The sequence below is a fragment of the Elgaria multicarinata genome, chromosome 10 (assembly GCF_023053635.1).
Source record: "Elgaria multicarinata webbii isolate HBS135686 ecotype San Diego chromosome 10, rElgMul1.1.pri, whole genome shotgun sequence".
Classification (NCBI taxonomy): domain Eukaryota; kingdom Metazoa; phylum Chordata; class Lepidosauria; order Squamata; family Anguidae; genus Elgaria; species Elgaria multicarinata.
The window spans coordinates 44,656,703-44,675,102 of record NC_086180.1 but is presented as its reverse complement, the minus strand read 5'-3'; the positions used below and the strand labels follow the sequence as shown (position 1 = coordinate 44,675,102).

Here is an 18,400-nt window from a genome sequence, read left to right as displayed (position 1 = left end):
TTTTCAGCAACATCCTATTCATTGTGATTACAGAACCTTGCATTTTTGTGCTTTAAGACATGATAAAATTTACAGACATGCATTACTGTTATGTTTGCATTCAAATATATCCGTTACTTCATGTTAACTCAAAAGTAAAAGGTGAATCCTCTAAAGTGGATAAATCATGTTTTAAGAACATTCCTTTATTAAAAATCATTAAAGACACTTAGCATTAAAAACATTATTATTCCTGGAAGGTATGTAAACCAAATCAAAATTAAGGTTTAGAGCAGTTGCTTTTTTTTTTTTAAAAAAAATCCCTTTTTCAAGTGTTGTATAAAAACTAAAGAAAGCCCTGTTACAGTTGTAGTGATTAGCAAAGAAAAAGTAAAGATTATCTAAAAATTCTGGACACAATCCACTTATATATTTGGCCCACTATGCACATGGATTGTGCTCCCTGCATTTTACTCTGTTTAAGGTGCAGTCAATATATATTCTTAAACCAATAAGCTACTATTTTATATTTCACTGTACTAATCTGCAACAGAATAATGCCTATTTTTCTTTTGTTTGATAATTACATTTAACTTGATCTGCCTTCAGTCATAATACGGCCAAGGTTAAAAGCTTGATAAGACACTCATATGTAGTTTTTCAAGAGCATCAATCGGATATAGTATAAATCAACATTTAGAAAGTTGTTCTTTAAGGGTTAACATATAATACTGATATTCCATTTCCTTTTAATAAAATCCAATGGTGACTTGTGTTCCATGGCTTACTTTCCCTTTTCATGTAACCAAAAGGTTGTGCGTAATTAACATGAAATGTGAAATCTGTGAAACATCAGTTAAATAAATGAAGATGAGGAGCAAAAGGATTGCACTACCCATTAATGCTATTGAAGAACCGAGAGTTAAGACCAACTCTTGTGCAATTCATGTATATTTAGATTAATCGCATCAAGTTGCAGATTAAAACATCAAGTAGCAGGCACCATTGTAAGAAGTTGCACTCCTGTTATTGTTAGCTGCTTTGGGTTTCCTCATGGAAAGAAAAACAGGGTATGAACATTAAAATGAACATAAATCCCCATTCTCTTTCATGCAGGAAAGAACGTCTTTTCTAATATACCAAGCACAACAAATGCGTGCATCATCTAAAAAGAAAGGACTTACACTTTCCCCCTTAAGAACAGTTTTATTCCTGCACAAGCGTATGCATATTTAATCAATTCAGCTAGTTGACACAAATTAATAATTCCTTTAATGTGATGGTCTTGCTTAGTGAGGACATATCTGAATATCTGGAAGTCTATTTGTGCAGGGAGATGGAGATTGGCACCATGATTTCCACTCAGTGAAAGCTCAGTGCTGGAAGGCCTGAAGTTGGCACTTGTACAAGTAGTGCATATTCCGAAGGCCTGCCCACCCTCCTGCACCATTGCTAGGAGCAGCATAGCTCTCATAGGTTTGGGAAGTAGGAGAAAGAGGGGAAGGTGAGTTATAATAGAAGAAAGATGTCCATACAAAGTCATCAAGCCAGATCTGTCATATATCCAATCCTAAACAATTTATACTGCAAACTGATCTGAAGAGCCCCTTATATCATTATTTATTTTTTATTTATTTATTACATTTTTATACCGCCCAATAGCCGAAGCTCTCTGGGCGGTTCACAAAAAAACTTGCTGCTAAATTTACCTATGTAGGGCAGCTGCCTTTATTCATGTTTTTTAAAAAATACTATCAGATAAGAGACTGTCCCCTCCATATTTTAACAGCTAAGACACACATGTAGTAATTTGCTTACATATTGCAGTTACTGAAGTGAAGTTGTTCCTGTTTCAGTCTATTTTAAAAGCAAAAAACAGCCAGTTAACCAGCCACACTGGCAAATGTTTATTCTTCCAATGTCGTTCACATGAGCCTACGTTTGCAATTCACTGAATATTAGGATTAATTTTGCAATCCTAAACCCTTTCACCTTGAAGTTTGCTTCACAATCTTGCGTCCTATCCCTAAACATCTTTGTCTGGAATGAAGTCTCAGGTTTTGGGTAGTTTGGATGCTGTATAAGTCACTGCTAATACTGCTAATCTACCAGTGCACCATATGTTGTTAGAATGTTAAGAATACAAAGCCTACAGACTGATGCTGGTCTCAGCCTCTAGAATGTATGTACTGTCTTTTAAAAGCTCCAAAGCAAAGAGGGAAGTGTCGCCTACTGCACTTGTTCATCTTTCCCTTCACCATCCTGATCTCCAATTCTGCCCTACATCAGGCAGCATGAGGAGAGACAAAAGCCCAGTGGAGCAGCAAAGTGGGACCTCCATGGCTACATCAACTCTTGCTGCTTGGGGCTTTTAAAGATATAATGACAAGGTATGTTAATACTACTGATGACTCCGCCTCCAAAGCAATGCCACCATTGAATGTATACCATTGTTGTGGTTACAAGAGCAACATACAATACAATTTGGCTAAAAAATTCAAAGCTGCATTAGTTTTCCATGATTTTCTTCCATCTTGCAAAATATAACATGATAATATGGAACAATCCTAGATATTTTTTTCAATGTAATTTCTGTCTCTTGCTCTCTCAGATATAGAGTGCCAAGCAATTGAAATATGCTATAAAGGGAATAAAACCATAAGTTAAGGCAGAAAACACAGTGAATTATCACTTACTTCTGTAATGGATCTATAGAGTTTAAAATAAAGTTGCAAGACATAAAGACAAGAGGCTTCCTAATACCAGCACTGATGTTAAGTTTTTCTTCCAGTGCACTGATTAAAATATGAAATAGGAGTGTACATTTCACTAATCCATTTACCAAACAACTAAGATTATCACATCCTACTGCTCTTTGGGTTTTATAGAACCGTGGTCTGCTCAAATAGAATACTAAAGGCATCAGCGATTTTACCTAACAAACATTTTCATTTTTGTTTAGTGGAGAAAAGTTCTCAAAACTAAGTGATCTTAATGGGATGAGGGGTCGAGCTTCATTTGAAAAATCTAATTTCCAGCTAAACGTCATTAATTGAGATTCTACAGTTTACAAAGTGCAAATGCAAGTGTGGAACACATCTTGCTGAGGACAGTGCCCAGAAGATCCAACATAATTGCTACTAAACTGGAACATTATCAATATCACTCTCTTAAAGCACTGGCAAACATAACAAAGTGATGACCGCAAAAATACTGAGCTAACACCAACACGTCATAGCAGGTTTTGATGCAGGTTCTAAGTGAATTGTGTTAGCAGATGGCTGACTAAGCATAAGTGGCTTATGGCTCTTGAGCTTATGAGCCAGTGTCATAAATATGGCTTCCACGTGGTCATTGTCATTAGGATTTTTAGCAGAAGTTTCAAACAGTGGCATGCTATGAGTGTCAGCAAACTTCTGAGCCATGTCTGTAGGCACCTGAATTGCATTCCTTAGATCACATTTGTTTCCAACCAAAATCCGGGGTATATCATTGGTGAGCAAGTGTTGTTTGCACTCCTCAATCCACAACGGCAAGTTATGAAAACTGGCAAGATTTGTCATATCGTATACAAACACGACTGCATGTACATTTCTGTAATAGTGCTGTACCATGCTCTTCCTGAATCGTTCCTGCCCTGCTGTATCCCAGAGCTGAATCTAGAGTAGTGCCGGGGGCGGGGGGAGAGTGAAGAGAGAGAAAGAAGAAACAAGAACAGATTTCAATTTTAACTTTAACAAGACAGCACCTTTCTACAACTATGATTTCTCTTCATGAATCTTTTTAGATAGGTTTTTAAAGGAAGATGAAGTATTTAACCACTTCTTTCAGCCAAAAAATAATACAATATACATAAATGAACATTTCTACAAGGAAGTCTTTTCAAAATACTGCTTTAGATGCCAATTTTAAATGCTAATACCTGTCTGTCTTTCATATAGGTTAGGATCTTGCATCTCAGAAATGGCTCTGGTTTGCACACAATGCTAACCCATGCTTTACTTAAACCATAGTTTGTCATAAGTTGTAAATTTCATGAGGAGCAACATTAAGGTGATAATAGGCATATATAAAAGTACGGTGATAAACAGATCCCTCCAATTTCTATAGATCACAGATCTGTTTAAACATGAACAGATATTAAGAAGAGCTTGATGTCAATTAGTTATACCTGAAAAGTAGTATAAGCTGTTGGGTTTAGAAAAGAAAAACGAGGTACGCCTAGAATAGAACACATTATCCCCAAACTTTGGCCATGCACTAAGGCCTTTCCAAGCTTGGTACCCTCCAGATGTGTTGGACTACAGTTCCCAGCAGCCCTCAGCCATTGATGCTGGGCATTGCAGTCCAACACACCTGAAGGGTACCAAGCTTGGAAAGGCTGCCTTAGTGCATGGCCAAAGTTTGGGGAACCTTGTGCCAGCTCAGGGAGCGTGGAGGCTGTGAATTAACGGTCCACCGCCCCTGAGGCCAAAGGGAGGCCCTCGGGAAGAGAGGACCGGCTGCCGCACCTTGATTCGCTCCCCGTCGATGTCGACGGCGCGCTCGCGGAAATCCACCCCGATGGTGGCCTCGGTGCGCTCCGGAAAACGGCCGGCGCAGAAGCGGTAGGTGAGGCACGTTTTCCCCACGTTCGAGTCCCCGATGACGATGATCTTGAAGATGCGGGAGCGCGCCGGAGGCAGCGTCGCCGGGCCCGTGCCGCTGCTGGACAAGCTGAACTCCAGCGACGACTCCACCTCAGCCGCCATCACCGGGCCCTAAGCGGGGCCCGTCGCCGCTTCACCGAGTCCGTCAATTTTCAGGCCCACCTGGCGGAGGGATTCGCTGCGGAAGAAGCAAGGCCCGCACGCATGCTCAGCAGCTACTGCTGCTGCCGCCGCGGCCGAAGGCTTCTTTGGGGCGCGCGCGCTCATTGCTTTGAGGCGGCGGTAGAAGCGTCAACGCCGCGCGCTCGCTATTCCCGCCTTCTCCGGCCAGCGCCTGAGGAGGCGGCGGTGGCTGTTGGCCCACATGAAGCCACGTAGGAGGCATCGCTCCGCCCCTTTTCTGGCGAAGCCGAAGAGAGTGAGGTCATGGAGGGACAGGGGCGTTTCTCTCTCGCCTTGGGAGCTCGAAAGCACGCGAGAAGTGGGAAGGCGCGTGCCTGCCCACAAAACTTCCCCCCATCTACCCCTCCACATAGGACTTTTAACAGCAAGCCAACCAGTTGGCTGTGGGGCGGGGGTCAAGCTGCAATACGGCGTTGCTCTGCTCGCTATAGACACCTGCCGCGGATCTGGATCTCACTCGCCACCCCACAAAGATATGACAAAAATTGCTCTATAGTTGAGGGAAGGCGAGTGGACATGATCGAGGCCTGTGAAATTATGCGCGTCCTGAAGAAAGTGGATAATTTAGCTCTCCCTTCTCAATACTAGAGCTCAAGTTGGTGGGGCATCCAGTGAAACTGATTAACAGGCGATCTAGGGCAGGGAAAAGGAACTGCTTCTTCATACAGCACACAATTTATGGACCAATGATGCAGTGAGTTGGCCGCAAAAAGGGGATTAGGCAAATTTATTAAAAATTGGGCTATTAATCGTTATTGGCACATGATGGTTAAGTGGAATCTCCTGCATCAGAGATAGTGTTTGTATCAGCTGCTGGCCACTGCCTTCATGTCCTATCCTGAGCTTCCCCCAGAAGCACCTGGTTGGCCCCTGTGGTAAGGAGGATGCTGCCTTAATACTGCAGAAGTCCGTTCCTGCACCTAAGCAAAACCTGAGATTAGCCTGCAGGCAGGGACTTCTTGTTTTCTCTGTCTTTCCTACCAGGGAAGGAGGCCACATTTCCTCCACCCTGCCAAACATTGTTCTTACCTTGACAGTGAATTGTCTTGTCAGAACTTCTTGCTGGCAACTCCCCAAGATCATCATCTTCTAAAAATGCCTTGTACATAGCTACATTAACATGATCAAAATGTATCAGAGCTGTAGTGCAGGAATCTAAATCTGAAGCAGGGTTTTTCATATTCAGACCCCTATTAATGTCACACCCTTCCACTGAAACATTTCAAATATCCATGTTATTGTGAGAAAAATAAAAAGCATTTTAAAACATCAAAAGTGGGAATTGTTCTGTGAAAGTGTCAAGTGTGTTGCAATTCTGTATCAAGAAAAACAATTCTTTTCTTAGGCTGTGTAATTCTACACCCGTTAGGTAATTCCTAATTTAACTGATATAACTGCAGGATACCCACAGCCCCAACTGTGATGAAACATAAACCTATATACAAAGAAAATGAAAGCCACGATTGAGACAAAACTTATGTATCTGACCAACTTTAGGTTACTAAACATTATCACAAAAGGAAAAGGGGATGGCCCAAATTACCTATTCACAGTAAGCTCTACCACTCAGCAGAGCACCCTGCTTGACAAGGCTGTCTCAGTGTTGTGTCCATGACCCTTCATGGCTGCACATAGCATTTCTTGTTGGATTGCTGTACAATAATATGGCTAAGTTTGAAAAAAAATCACTAAGAAAAAAATCAGAAAATAGTAATAACCTATCTGCAGACCTTGGTGACATGGTAACTTCAAATCTTTACAGACTCTCATTTCAAATGTAACAACACAGTTGACACAATGACTGAGTTCAGACAACACAATAATCCACACTCAAGGGTTGAGTATGGGTTGTGTGGGTTGTCATTGAACTGTAGGTTGTTGTTGATTGAAACATGGGTTATCATGTTGTCTGAACCCACCTGTGCTAACAAACCATAGTTGCTAACAAACTATGAACACACAGCAAACCATGGGTTCTCTTCATGGGTTGTTCATGCTATTAACAGCAAAGTAATCATTTAGATATAGTTGCCTATTAAAATTTTGGTTAACACAAGGTCATGGCAAACTACTTTTGTTCAAAGATGTACATATGCCAAAAGAGCAAGTTTCTAGATTAATGACAAGTCAATACATTTCTTTTAAATTTTTCTTTTCACAGAAAGAGTAATGATCTCTCTTAAGAGATGTACAACAATGAAAACCACAGTGTCAACTGTCAGGTTTCTCAGATTGGCAACAATTTTTATCATTTCCTACGCTATACTTTATATTTCTATTCCCAGACTTTAGCCAATATAAGTTCTCGTTTGATTTGTATTCCTCATAGAGAGATTGTATTTTGCAGCCCTATTTAGTATTAAGTCCAGGAGCCATTACTGCAAAGTCTGAAATTAGTGACCACAACAGCAGCCATTGTGGTTAACTTTATTGGAGAAGGAGGGCAGGAAGGGGAAGTAGTGTCTCGAAGCACTGTTGCATTATGCATTGTGGGATTTCACCAACACTAATATAAACCTATTATACTAATAGTATTTTACATTGGTCTTGCACTACACCTCTTCACCTGACAGCAATTTCCAAACTCTACAGTCACACAACTCTTTTTCAAAACATTTTATTGCATTATATTTGGTACCTTATGTTTGACAAAGGAAATTACATCTGTAACTGCAGGAATAAGAAGCTGGTCTGTTATTGAAAAAAAATCTTGGGCCCGTTAAAAGTTACAAAGTCATGGGCTTGCCTGAAACAACTGAGCAAGAAATATATTCTTAGAAATGTAGGGCTTCAAGTATTACAAACCTGTGACACTGTGGAAAAGTTCCAGAGGTATCTAAACTGCAGCACTTTTTTCTGCATAACGTGAACAAGGCCTGCTGAGGTTTTAAACAATTAGTCTCTCGATCAGTTGCAAATTGGTAGCCAGGAGTTCCTCTCTTTGAAATTTCAAGCCATACTTATGTTCATTTATATTTTCACTTTACGTGAAAAATACATGCTGTCTTTCTAATTAGTTGGTGCCACATCACAGTGCATAATTTCATTTGGTTCTTGCATTACAGTTTTAAAAAGTTTAGCCAAACAATGCTGTCATACTGATCTCCTAAACAGCAGAATCGATTCCTTTTCAAATTGCAATTAAAACAGAGTGTCCTAACCAATTCCTTCATTTAAAAACTGTGGTGCAAGAACACCAAACTGATCACGTGCAGTGAATTTCGGAGACACAACAAGCTTATTGAACACCTTATGTTTCGTTATTTTGCTTCATATTTTAAATCCCAGTCTCTACAACAACATTATATATGTGTTGCAGGTTTGTTTGCAAATAATGATTCACATTGCATACTTCCAAAGGGTAGAATCAGCTCTGTATCAAAATCGGTCAGATGCTTAAGCCCCAACAACTCTTTGTGCTCAGTGAAAAGGATCCAGTGCTAAAACAGCATCTTTGCTGTCTTGAGATAGTAATCTCAACAAGACAAATTTAAAGTAATATTTCTGCCACACACCTGCTCCCATGGGTGTTAAGCCTTCAGATTCCATATAAATTAGTTTAAAAACGGGGTGTGTAGATAAGGGATACTTTTCAATTTTAGCAGTGCTTAGTTTTTCTTAAACTAAGCCACCTATATCCAGAAATATGTTACTTTATATTATATACTTCGTCAGCAGGATAAAAAAAGTAAAACTTTGAAGGCAACCATTTTTACTCCTTCCGTTTTCTGTGTAGGTTAGAACAATTCAGCAGGTGCGTGACAAAAATATTATACACCAGATACGGTCCAAAATCATTCCACTCTTTTTAAAAAGTTCATATTTCATTGGCCAGTTCTTCGGTTTCTGCAGATATATCTCCATTAACTGTGATCTTCATATCCTCTTCATATCCAGGGGGCATAAAAGCCAAAGCAAAAGGGAAAAGCTTATGACAATTTGCTCTGTACATGTCAGCTGCTTCTTTACAGTCTCCAAGGCTACCATCACTCAATGCTTCCAATACCTCCATACAAGTCTAATGGGGGGAAAAATAGTGTTACTCCTTTTAAAAGACCTTGTGTGCCAGCAATTCACATTACTAGTAGTTCCACGTTTTTAAAAATATATTTTACATATTCTTATATCAGACCAATGACCATCTACTCCAGCATTCTGTTCACACAGTGATTAACTTACCTGCTCGCAGAAAAAAAAACGAGGACATGAGCGCAACAGCATCCTCCCACCCATACTTCAATAGGCATATATTAGCATATTATGAAAAGGTGGCATTAAGTGTGTTATCAGTACCATTAACTGAGGAGCTTTTTAATACAAGAAATTGCTATATCATTTGAAAAAGTTGCACCTGGTGTCAAAGAATAATTATGTATTATCAGACACATTTACCTGAAGATTTCTGTTTGTGAGGGATACATCAAGGCAAGTTGCCAACTCCACAGCTCTTTTCTGGCTAGTAGGATCCAAATAATACACCATTTTGGCAGCTAGGAGAGCAGAAAAAAACCCCACTCAGTTCAGCATAAAACTGAAACAAAAGGTTGTGATAATTTGATTCTACTTTCAAGGTATGGATATTCTGGGCCTACTACAAGAAATCCAAGTGGACATTTCCACTGTACACACTGAAGTCTTTATAACAATTTTCCTCTCATTATTTTAAGTCCTTGATACACTCTGACCTAAGGAAGGGTTGTGTGGAATTACCCTTCCAGACTATGCCTTCTTTATATCTGGATGGGAGGTATATACAAGTTCTCATATTTCAATGTCTTTGTATATATGGGGCTCCACAAATAGAGGATATATTCATCGGTGAATTGCATGCAAGTCCCAGGAAAAGATTTCTTGCACCTGCTAGCTTTTCCTTCACCTCTATCTATAAATACTCTGTCTTGCATGCTAATGGTCCCTTCTGTGAATGGAAGGGCTTTCAATCTAGTGGAAGCTCCCAATGGTAGAAGAGGAGGAAGGCGGTTTTAGCCCATTTCCCCTGCAACCCTCCTCCCCCCTCAATGCCCTACATCTTTTCAGAGGGTCCTACTATACTCCAGAGCAGATTCAGAGCAAGGGGGTAACACAGAATTGGTGAAAATCTCCATTTCTGCCAGCAGGACTAACTTGTGAGTGGAGGTCTGCTCACAGAAACTCGGCATCAATACAATTTATTACAACAGTAAGGAGAAAGAAGCCTAATTGTATTTCTGCGTAATTCTCGTGGAAATAAAGCGACCGCTGCTAATCCCACCTGATTGTAGCTGGGAAAATTTGTAACCACCCCTTACTGAAATAAAGTCATACACTTTAATATGCTTTTTCAAGTTAAAGTAGCTTCTCCTATTCTACTAAAACCTCAAGGTAGGCCCATCATACCCAAACCAACAGTTGTCCTGGGCTTAATGGGGAGAGTTATGGCAAGGTCTTAGACAGCCTTTTGTAACACTGGTTGTAGTTACCATTTCATGAACTAAGAGTCAACCCCCCATCCCCAAAAATACTATATATAGCTAGATTTTTTGAAAGTTCTGAGAATCATCAACTTGCAACCAGGCAAAATTATATAACTTGTTTTGAATAAGTTCGCATTATGTCAGATATGATTTTGGTAGCTACTTGCTTCAAAACATTTCTCTTATTCCAAGTTTTCTTCCAACTGTTTGGATTTTCACTGTATTGTTAGACTGGCTTGTCTTTGTACTTCTTTTGTTTACCCTATGACAGGAGTTAACATCACTTTTATGTGTCTCCTCCTTTGATTGGCTACTTCGCTATAGAGAAACAGTTCCATAATTCTACAGTATTGTAATTATGACATGATTCTGTATGTTTAGAAAATGGAACACTTGATACAATTAAGCAGTAGTTTCATGTGGGGGATCAAATTGCTAAAAAAATCTGGCTAATTTAATTTGCACAGGGAGGTTTTTATTTTTATTATTTATATACACTGTATTTTATTTTATGGGTGAGCATTCTAACATCCCCTCTCTAACCTTTTGAAAGTAGTCACTACTAATGTGCTCTGAATGATGAATGACATCTTGCCATCAATACAATTGAAATGTTGGACAAGGTTGCATGTGTAGAACTGTGAGTGGAAGTTTAAGACAGAGCAATATAAAATGCTTAAGGTAAGCTTTGAATATAGAGCAAATTACATACCAGATAATCTGTGTGGTAGTGAATCATAGTTCTGTTTAAGGAAAGTTTCATTGAAGTTCTTTGGATTAGTTGCCCCAAAAAGCCGATTCATTTCTTGATTCAACACTGTCCTGACTGTTTCTTGTAGATCTTTGCTTTCAGAAACTATAGCATTAAAGACAATTAAATGCAAAATTTGTTAAGCGTTAATATGCTTTCTCAAGTTATAGTTGCATCTCCTATTGTACTAAATCTTCAAGGTGGCCCTATCATACCCAAACCAATAGTTGTCCTGTATACTATTGTGAGAAACAGATACCCACATATCTTACAATCCAGTTTTGTTTTATTTGCCTAAAAATGAAGGAATCATATGAACACATACAATTACCTTATACTGAGCCATATCACTGACCCATGTAGCCCAGTATTTATTCTGGCAGGCAATGGCTCTCCAAGGTGTCAGTTCTATCCCAGCTACTCAGAGCCTTTAACAGAAGATACTAGGCCACTGCATCTGGGTTTTTCTGCATGCTAATGTGCTTCATCACTGAGCAATGGCTTCTCTACATCTAAATATACCAATTCATCTATGTAACTTTAATTCACCCAGAGAGCTTCGGCTATGGGGCGGTATATAAATGTAATAAATAAATAACTACTATTTGTTGCTAATACAATATTCTTTGTGTCTGTAATGTACACAGCTTTGGACATGGTAGATGTTACGGATAACCTGAGGTAGAGCTAGTTTACACATCTTCACTTAGCACAGAAACTAGTATAGAATTGGACTATGAGAGAATGAATTTTGAGAAATATCTGAGAGTACATAGCCTGCTTTAGGGTTGAGGAACCAAAGAGGATTGTAGACAGAGCTTTCCAGCAATCTATCTGTATACCTCCAAAAACACTGCCCGTGTCCCAATTCCAGCCCAGCTGTCCCTGCCTTCATGTACATGGTCAAAATACTCCAGTTCAGCAAAACCCTAAGTATTGCCCCCCCTTCTCTGAAGACCGCCGTATTTATAAAACATGAACTGTACTATTTTATATACTGATCAAGCTATTAAAAATTACTACACAGTACTTCATCTGAAAAGATAAATTGGGGAAAGTAGGAAATGTGGAGACAGTAAGGATTTCTTTTGCTAAATGGGGTTTAGTTACATCCAGTTACACAGTAGACTGCATCTTCATTTATAACAGAGATTGTTTATAGCATGTGGCACTCACACTAAGGAAATCCAACTACTCCTTTTAAAGAAATCTTATGAACAGAAAATATGCATGTTTTGCCATACGTATTTGAGTGAATTTTCAGAGCCAAATCAAATGCAAGAGGTAACTACAAAGCATGATTGCTATGTCACATAAATTAGATTCATACCACTGCTGAAAAGATGAATCATACACTCATGAAGCCATGGATGACTGGGGTCAATAGTAAATGCTCTCTTCACAGATTGCAGCATAAGAAGAAATTTTTCTGTAGGGGATAACACAGATTACAAAACTGGATTACAAAATACTCTCATTTACGAGGAAAGTTAGACAAAGCACATGAATCTGAGAAGAGCACCCAATTATGCTTTAGATGTTATCATCAAGATAATTACATCTGAAATCATAATAACTAGAATAAATGAGATGGTAATTAACTTTTAGCTTCTACATTTTCAGCAAAGAGATATGATAAAAAAAACTAACAATCAATAGAAGAAATGTAAGTTTTATTCAATTTAAATACAGTCAGTTCTGGCAACTATTAAACCAAACAAGTTGGTTTGGATCCAACGTTCCCCATGTACAAATTGATTGCTAGTAAACTAGGGCATTTTTCCAGCATCTCAACCCTACCTGCAAAGACTGCTCCTGAAGGGCGGAAGACTATCCTGAGCAACATGTGTTAATGGCGCTCGGAATGCCTTCTTCACCCACAGGTTCTTTGGATCAAACCTTAGCATTGTGATACAGTTTAGCTGCCCAAAACTTTGGAAATTCAAATGTTCGTAAGCAACACTATTTAATTTGTAGCATTACTAAATTAAAAATAAAGGCACCACTTAGCCAGATTAAGATTGTTGGAGGAGCTGCTGTGTGCATATTAAGTTCTATGAAATTATTTAATAGCTTGGTAGATCCATATCATAGTATTTTGTTTTTAACTGAGGATTAACCACACTTGTTCTGACAATTTTTCAGTGTCAAGTGATAGATGAGATATGGGTAGATTAGGCCAACACAATGTAAGGCCTGCAGGTCAATTCTCTTTATATTTATGGATGAATTACAAATTACCCATCATTTGTGGCCTTTTCATACATTTTGTGGGAATATTTAAAGCCCAAACTTGCCCCTCAAAATTCAGGATCAGCACAGCATGGAAGAAACTGTTAGGGCTCATGTTCTTCCCAGCACCTCCATGTGTCTCCTTAAAGAGCCAACCTTACACTTGGGAGACATGTGCCTGTTTGTTGGTGCGTGCAGAATTATTCACTTACCTTTCCTGAAGTAAATTTCAAAGGCAAAAAGATGGGTTTCTATTTTGTTCTTTACCAAATTCTTCAATGGAGTTAAAAACTTAATAGCTTCTTCCAAAGGTGCTTCAACCTAAAAAAAAATCCCGCAAAATATATTTGCCAAAATAAAAAAGTTGCAAGAGGACTACAATATTTGTCAGAAAGAATATCTATAAAGATAATCTTGATTCTTAGTGTCTGAAAGTTACCAGGTGGGAAGGAAAAGATTTAGCCATAGACCCAAATCTAACCCTCTTCTAAGTGAATGGCTGCCATTCATTGCTATGGAGAAATGTAAAGCACAGGATACCATGTTGTGTTGGGGGCAAAATCTGGCCTCCTGATATGGGTAGTCTGGATCTCAATTACAGGGATTCCACAGATTAAGGGGATGGGAGTGGGGGAATGTGCAGTGTCTCTATAAAGGGCTCCTTGTAATATACAAGGTTGTCCTCCATACTCAACATAGGTGTTATGTTATGTTGTGGAACTTCAAATGCTGATAAATCTGAATAATTGTTTTACTGTCTTTCCAGCTGACAAATAAAGTGATAAGAATATAGGTGATCCAGAAAAAAATCATAGCGATTAAAAATCAAGGTGTTGTCAAAGTTTTCTCTTGCTAAAATCAGTTTATTGGTTTTTATCTTCCCTTTCTGTTTTGTATCCACTACAAGTTGAAAGAAGGGGCATTGCTTGATCATGCAGGGATAGCAGTAGCTCATGGCAGAAATCAAATGGCTCCGTATGCCTCTCAAACTGCTTTTCATTTTTATAGGAATCCAAGAATGGCACTGACCTGGTTTACATGTCACGGCACCAAACCACGATTTACAATAATATGCATGCCACTTTCAGTTTTCAGAAACAACCTACGAATAATCTGTTCATAGGTTATTAGCATGACATCCGAAATCAGACATTTTGGATTGTTCAGGGGTAAACAGCACGAAGTTAACATATGATTTGTTCTCAGATTAAATTTGGGTTGTTTAACCCACAGATAACCTGAAGTGTCTGGGTTTGGGCACCATGCTAACAATAATATATATTGTTTCTGAAAATTGGAGCAGTGCACCCACAAATTGTGGGTTAATTAATCCATGATTTGCCACCAAGATCAAGTTGGTTTCCCTTGAAAGGAAAAGTATGTTAGAGGTACAGCAAAAGCAAATATCTACTCTTGTGGTAAGAGACTTCAAACCTATCTCACTATACAACTAAATACTGATAGATCCTGTGAGCCAACATCCTGGTGCATGTGAGAGCAGCCAAGTACCAGATCAGCTAGAGAAGCAAGTCATTGTTCTGAAATGAGTAAAGTCTCTAATATCCACATATTAGAGACTTTATGTTTGATTATAGATTTCTGCTTCATGTAGTTATTTTTAAAAGGAGATCACTTTTAAAAAATAGCATGTAACTAGTAAAGCATGTGCCAGTTCCAACATGGATTTTGCCATAATTCCTAAGGTATCTGCAAGCTTAATCACAAGTAGTAGCTTCTATGAGGGACTTGACACTCACCATGAATATATTCATTTCTTGTTTTGAGGGTTTTCAGATGCCAAAGTCCCCAGTTATTTCTTTGCTGCTTACTTTTTGGTTTGCAGCCAGCATCTGGGAGGACATAGGATTGGTTGGCTTCCTGGGCTCCAACCTCATATCTAGGAAACCGCACTCTCTGCCACCTAGCCCTCATAGCCAGCACTGAAAGAGCCACATTGGCTACCTCCCCACGCTCGATAAATGGAGCATGGAAACAGACGTTCCTGGGAGCGGGGCGTATCAAGGCCCTGATAGAAACTACTACTTCTAACTGAGTAAGCTGCAAATACCTTGACAAAGGATTATGGAAAAATTACTTTTGAAGTGGTATAATTTGAAGTGGAATTCTCTTTGAATAGTTCCATTAAATGTACTGTTGGAATTGGTCAATGACCGTAATAAAATATATTCATTCATTCATTCATTCATGTTCAAACAATTTACATTCTACAATTTGAATACCTTTGCTAGCTTCTCAGGAATAAGCTCTTCCTTTGGTCCTCCTATTTCTTCATCATCATCATCTTTCTTCTTTTTCTGGTTTCGTTGCTGCTTCTCCTTTTCAGCATTCTTTTTCTCCTCTTCTAGTTGAGCTTTTTTCTGAGCTCTCCTCTGCTTATTGCGTAGCTTCTTTAGCTCCTTATCAGACATGTTTGCTATATATAAAAAGCCCACTTGATTATGCATAGAAGATCCAATTTTTATCAACCTAGTTTCTTACAGCTTAAATTATTCGTCTATTATTTCAATCTTCTAGCTCAACTTTTAGTCTCCAAATTATGCCCACAAACTGGTTGGCTTATAAAGGCCCACTGTGGCCCATCTAACTCGCCCTCAACCAGAACTATATGCATTGCCACAATATAAGTTTTGTAGCTTCTTATGATACAAAAGGTCAAAGTATCTGCAGAACCTTTAATTCTGCATTTAACTGTGCTTTGAATCATCCATGTAAATTTCAAACAAATACTGGAGGCCCAGTATACTGCACTGTAACTCAGCGGTGGGCGTAACGTAGATCTCCAGATGTTTAGGATTTCAACTCCCAGCAGCTCCTGCCAGCATGACCAATAGTCAGTCCAAAATGGAGGTGTACTTTCTGCTCGCCATAAGGAGATCTACTTTTGGCTCGCCCACCCCTGCTGTAACTCCTAAATATTAACTGCATATTTAGGTTTCTGAACTGGGAAGAACTTTTCTTTTAAATACAGTGCAGTATGCACTTTTTATTGCAAGGCAACTCTATCTACCATTTTTCCCCTCTTGTGAACCGCCCAGGGAGCTTCAGCTATTGGGCAGTATAGCAATGCAAATAATAATAATAATAATAATAATAATAATAATAATAATAATAATAATAAAAATAGGCTTGTAGCCAACATTGTATGAGTGGACATCCATTTGCAGAACAAGACTTTTCCAGACTCTCCTCCTACTGCAGCCCTCCCAAACCTGCTCCAGGGGGCCTCTGGAGCAGATGTGGGGAGCAAGGGGAGGGGAAATCTCTTCTTCCACCCGTCTCCCTTCGAGAGGCAGAATGACACCACTAGATACAAACCATAGTAACAAAGGTAACACAGTAAAGAAAAGTACATAGTAGGCACTTAGCACATACACAAACCTAAGACTAACTATATTGCATATGATGAATACCTGTATCGGCCTCGTGTTCTTTGTTCTCATCTGTCAGAGGGTTATCATGAAGCTTCAAGTATATTTCTATGGCAATTCTTGCTGCCTTAAAATAAAATGGGTGCTGCCGAAGTACATCTTCTAGTTTCAACAAGTCCACATATGATCGAAGTGTAATTTTCCTCATACAGTATGTGTGGAAGTCAAACTGATCATCTGTGATTTCTACAAAATGCTAACACAATATTATGTTATTTAGCAAACACCAGAAATCACAAGTACCTTAGAAACAATTATCAAGCTTCTGAAATGAAACTTTAGCATCATAATGGCAAATGTTGCTAACACAACATATCAGAAAGCGGTAACAAAAGTTTAGCACTTGAAGTGGATCTACAAAACATGGTTTGGAAACAAAGAACCATAGTTTACCAGTTCTGCTGTCATGACACGATTATGATTACCTAAGATCACAAGCGGATAAAAGAGAAGCTGCATGGGAAGAGGGAGAGCGTGTCGGCCCAGAGGTGCTTCCCAATCACCAAACCATGGTTTGATATTAAACCTGAATTGAGCTTGTGTGTGACATAATTTTAAAGATTCATGTAGTTCTAACTTTATAGCGGTTTTAAATGGAAAAACACACAGGCAACTTAAGTATATTACAAAATTTTGGACTTAAGCAGTATAATGGGAAATAAAGTGCAGCCTACAGTTAGATTCCAATATGAGTTAAAATAAAAATATACAAGTCTTATATTATCACATTGGAAGGAAAAATTCACACCTCCCATAATGCAATGGATTGAGGACCTAATAACATCAACTTTTGAACGAGTGTTATATAGACGCAACTTGCAAGTGGATAAATATAGAAATATTTGGTCTGCTTTTTTTGAAACCTTTGTATAACTCTCTCCCTTTTTTTTTTAAACAGTTCATACGATGGAAATGATAATTCTATATACACAATGTATGGGGTCCCCCCCGTTTTCATGATGTATTTTCTGTTTTGTTTGTTGATATTCACAATAAAGTTTAAATACACACACACACACACACACACACACACACACACACACTGTAACACATACAGACAAAACACTTAAGGTCCTAAACAAAACACTTAAGATTTGTCAAACATGATTCCTGAAAACAACAACAAAGAAATATTAAACTGAAGTCATTAGATACATACTCTCTCAATTTCATGGCATTTTTTAAGTGCTTCTCCAAATTTATTCATTGCTTTATAAGCTTGGGCGCATTCTGTCTGGAACCACATGCACTGCATTTCATTCAAGTTTTCTACTGCTGATGTTCCTTCCTAGAAGAGATTTTAGAAAGATTTCAAAACACGGTAAGTTGTTACAAATATTCATCTTATACTCACAGTTGCTCAGAAAAGTAAGTAATTTTGATTCTGAAGGGTATCTTTAATTAACATTTATTAATTCTCAGCACAATAGAAATATGCTATTAAAAGCTGAGGTGATTGTCAGCAACAATGGCTAGGTTATGTAACAGACATCAATACTGTATCCAAATGCAAAGGATTCAGAAGTTTAAACTTGCCAAGAACATTCTAGTTATATGTTCAATTCTGTGGTAACAATCTTGGGATGGGGGGAGAGCCAACATGGAAAAAATGTTCATCTACAAATTGAAATGCTTATGGTCACTTCAGGACATATGAAAGGAGCACCCCTCTAATTCTGGCATGCTTTTAACAAGAGCTCATCT

The 18,400-nt window shown here is 38.7% G+C and overlaps 2 protein-coding genes across 2 annotated transcripts in view; both read right to left on the bottom strand.

Annotated features, from left to right (window-relative positions):
• Positions 1-164: 164 nt before the first annotated feature.
• Positions 165-4,731, bottom strand: RAB33B (RAB33B, member RAS oncogene family). The gene is made up of 2 exons (XM_063135310.1): positions 4,491-4,731; positions 165-3,638 (listed from the first exon to the last, which is right to left on the bottom strand). The coding sequence occupies exons 1-2, from the start codon at positions 4,728-4,730 to the stop codon at positions 3,198-3,200; spliced, it is 681 nt and encodes a 226-aa protein (XP_062991380.1). The 5' UTR covers position 4,731; the 3' UTR covers positions 165-3,197.
• A 2,681-nt stretch (positions 4,732-7,412) lies between these two features.
• Positions 7,413-18,400, bottom strand: part of NAA15 (N-alpha-acetyltransferase 15, NatA auxiliary subunit) — a 36,040-nt gene continuing 25,052 nt past the window's right edge. The window contains exons 13-20 of the mRNA XM_063136177.1: positions 17,856-17,984; positions 16,679-16,892; positions 15,488-15,681; positions 13,460-13,568; positions 12,346-12,444; positions 10,977-11,120; positions 9,204-9,301; positions 7,413-8,829 (exon numbers count right to left, since the gene is read on the bottom strand). Coding sequence (XP_062992247.1) covers positions 8,629-8,829; positions 9,204-9,301; positions 10,977-11,120; positions 12,346-12,444; positions 13,460-13,568; positions 15,488-15,681; positions 16,679-16,892; positions 17,856-17,984 — 1,188 coding nt within the window. The 3' untranslated portion in view covers positions 7,413-8,628. The remainder of the gene's footprint in view (positions 8,830-9,203; positions 9,302-10,976; positions 11,121-12,345; positions 12,445-13,459; positions 13,569-15,487; positions 15,682-16,678; positions 16,893-17,855; positions 17,985-18,400) is intronic.

Coding starts and splice junctions, on each gene's coding strand:
- RAB33B (XM_063135310.1), bottom strand. CDS start 4,730: ATGGCGGCTGAGGTGGAGTCGTCGCTGGAGTTCAGCTTGTCCAGCAGC. Junction 3,639..4,490: donor TCGACGGGGAGCGAATCAAG/GTGCGGCAGCCG, acceptor GCACTACTCTAG/ATTCAGCTCTGGGATACAGC.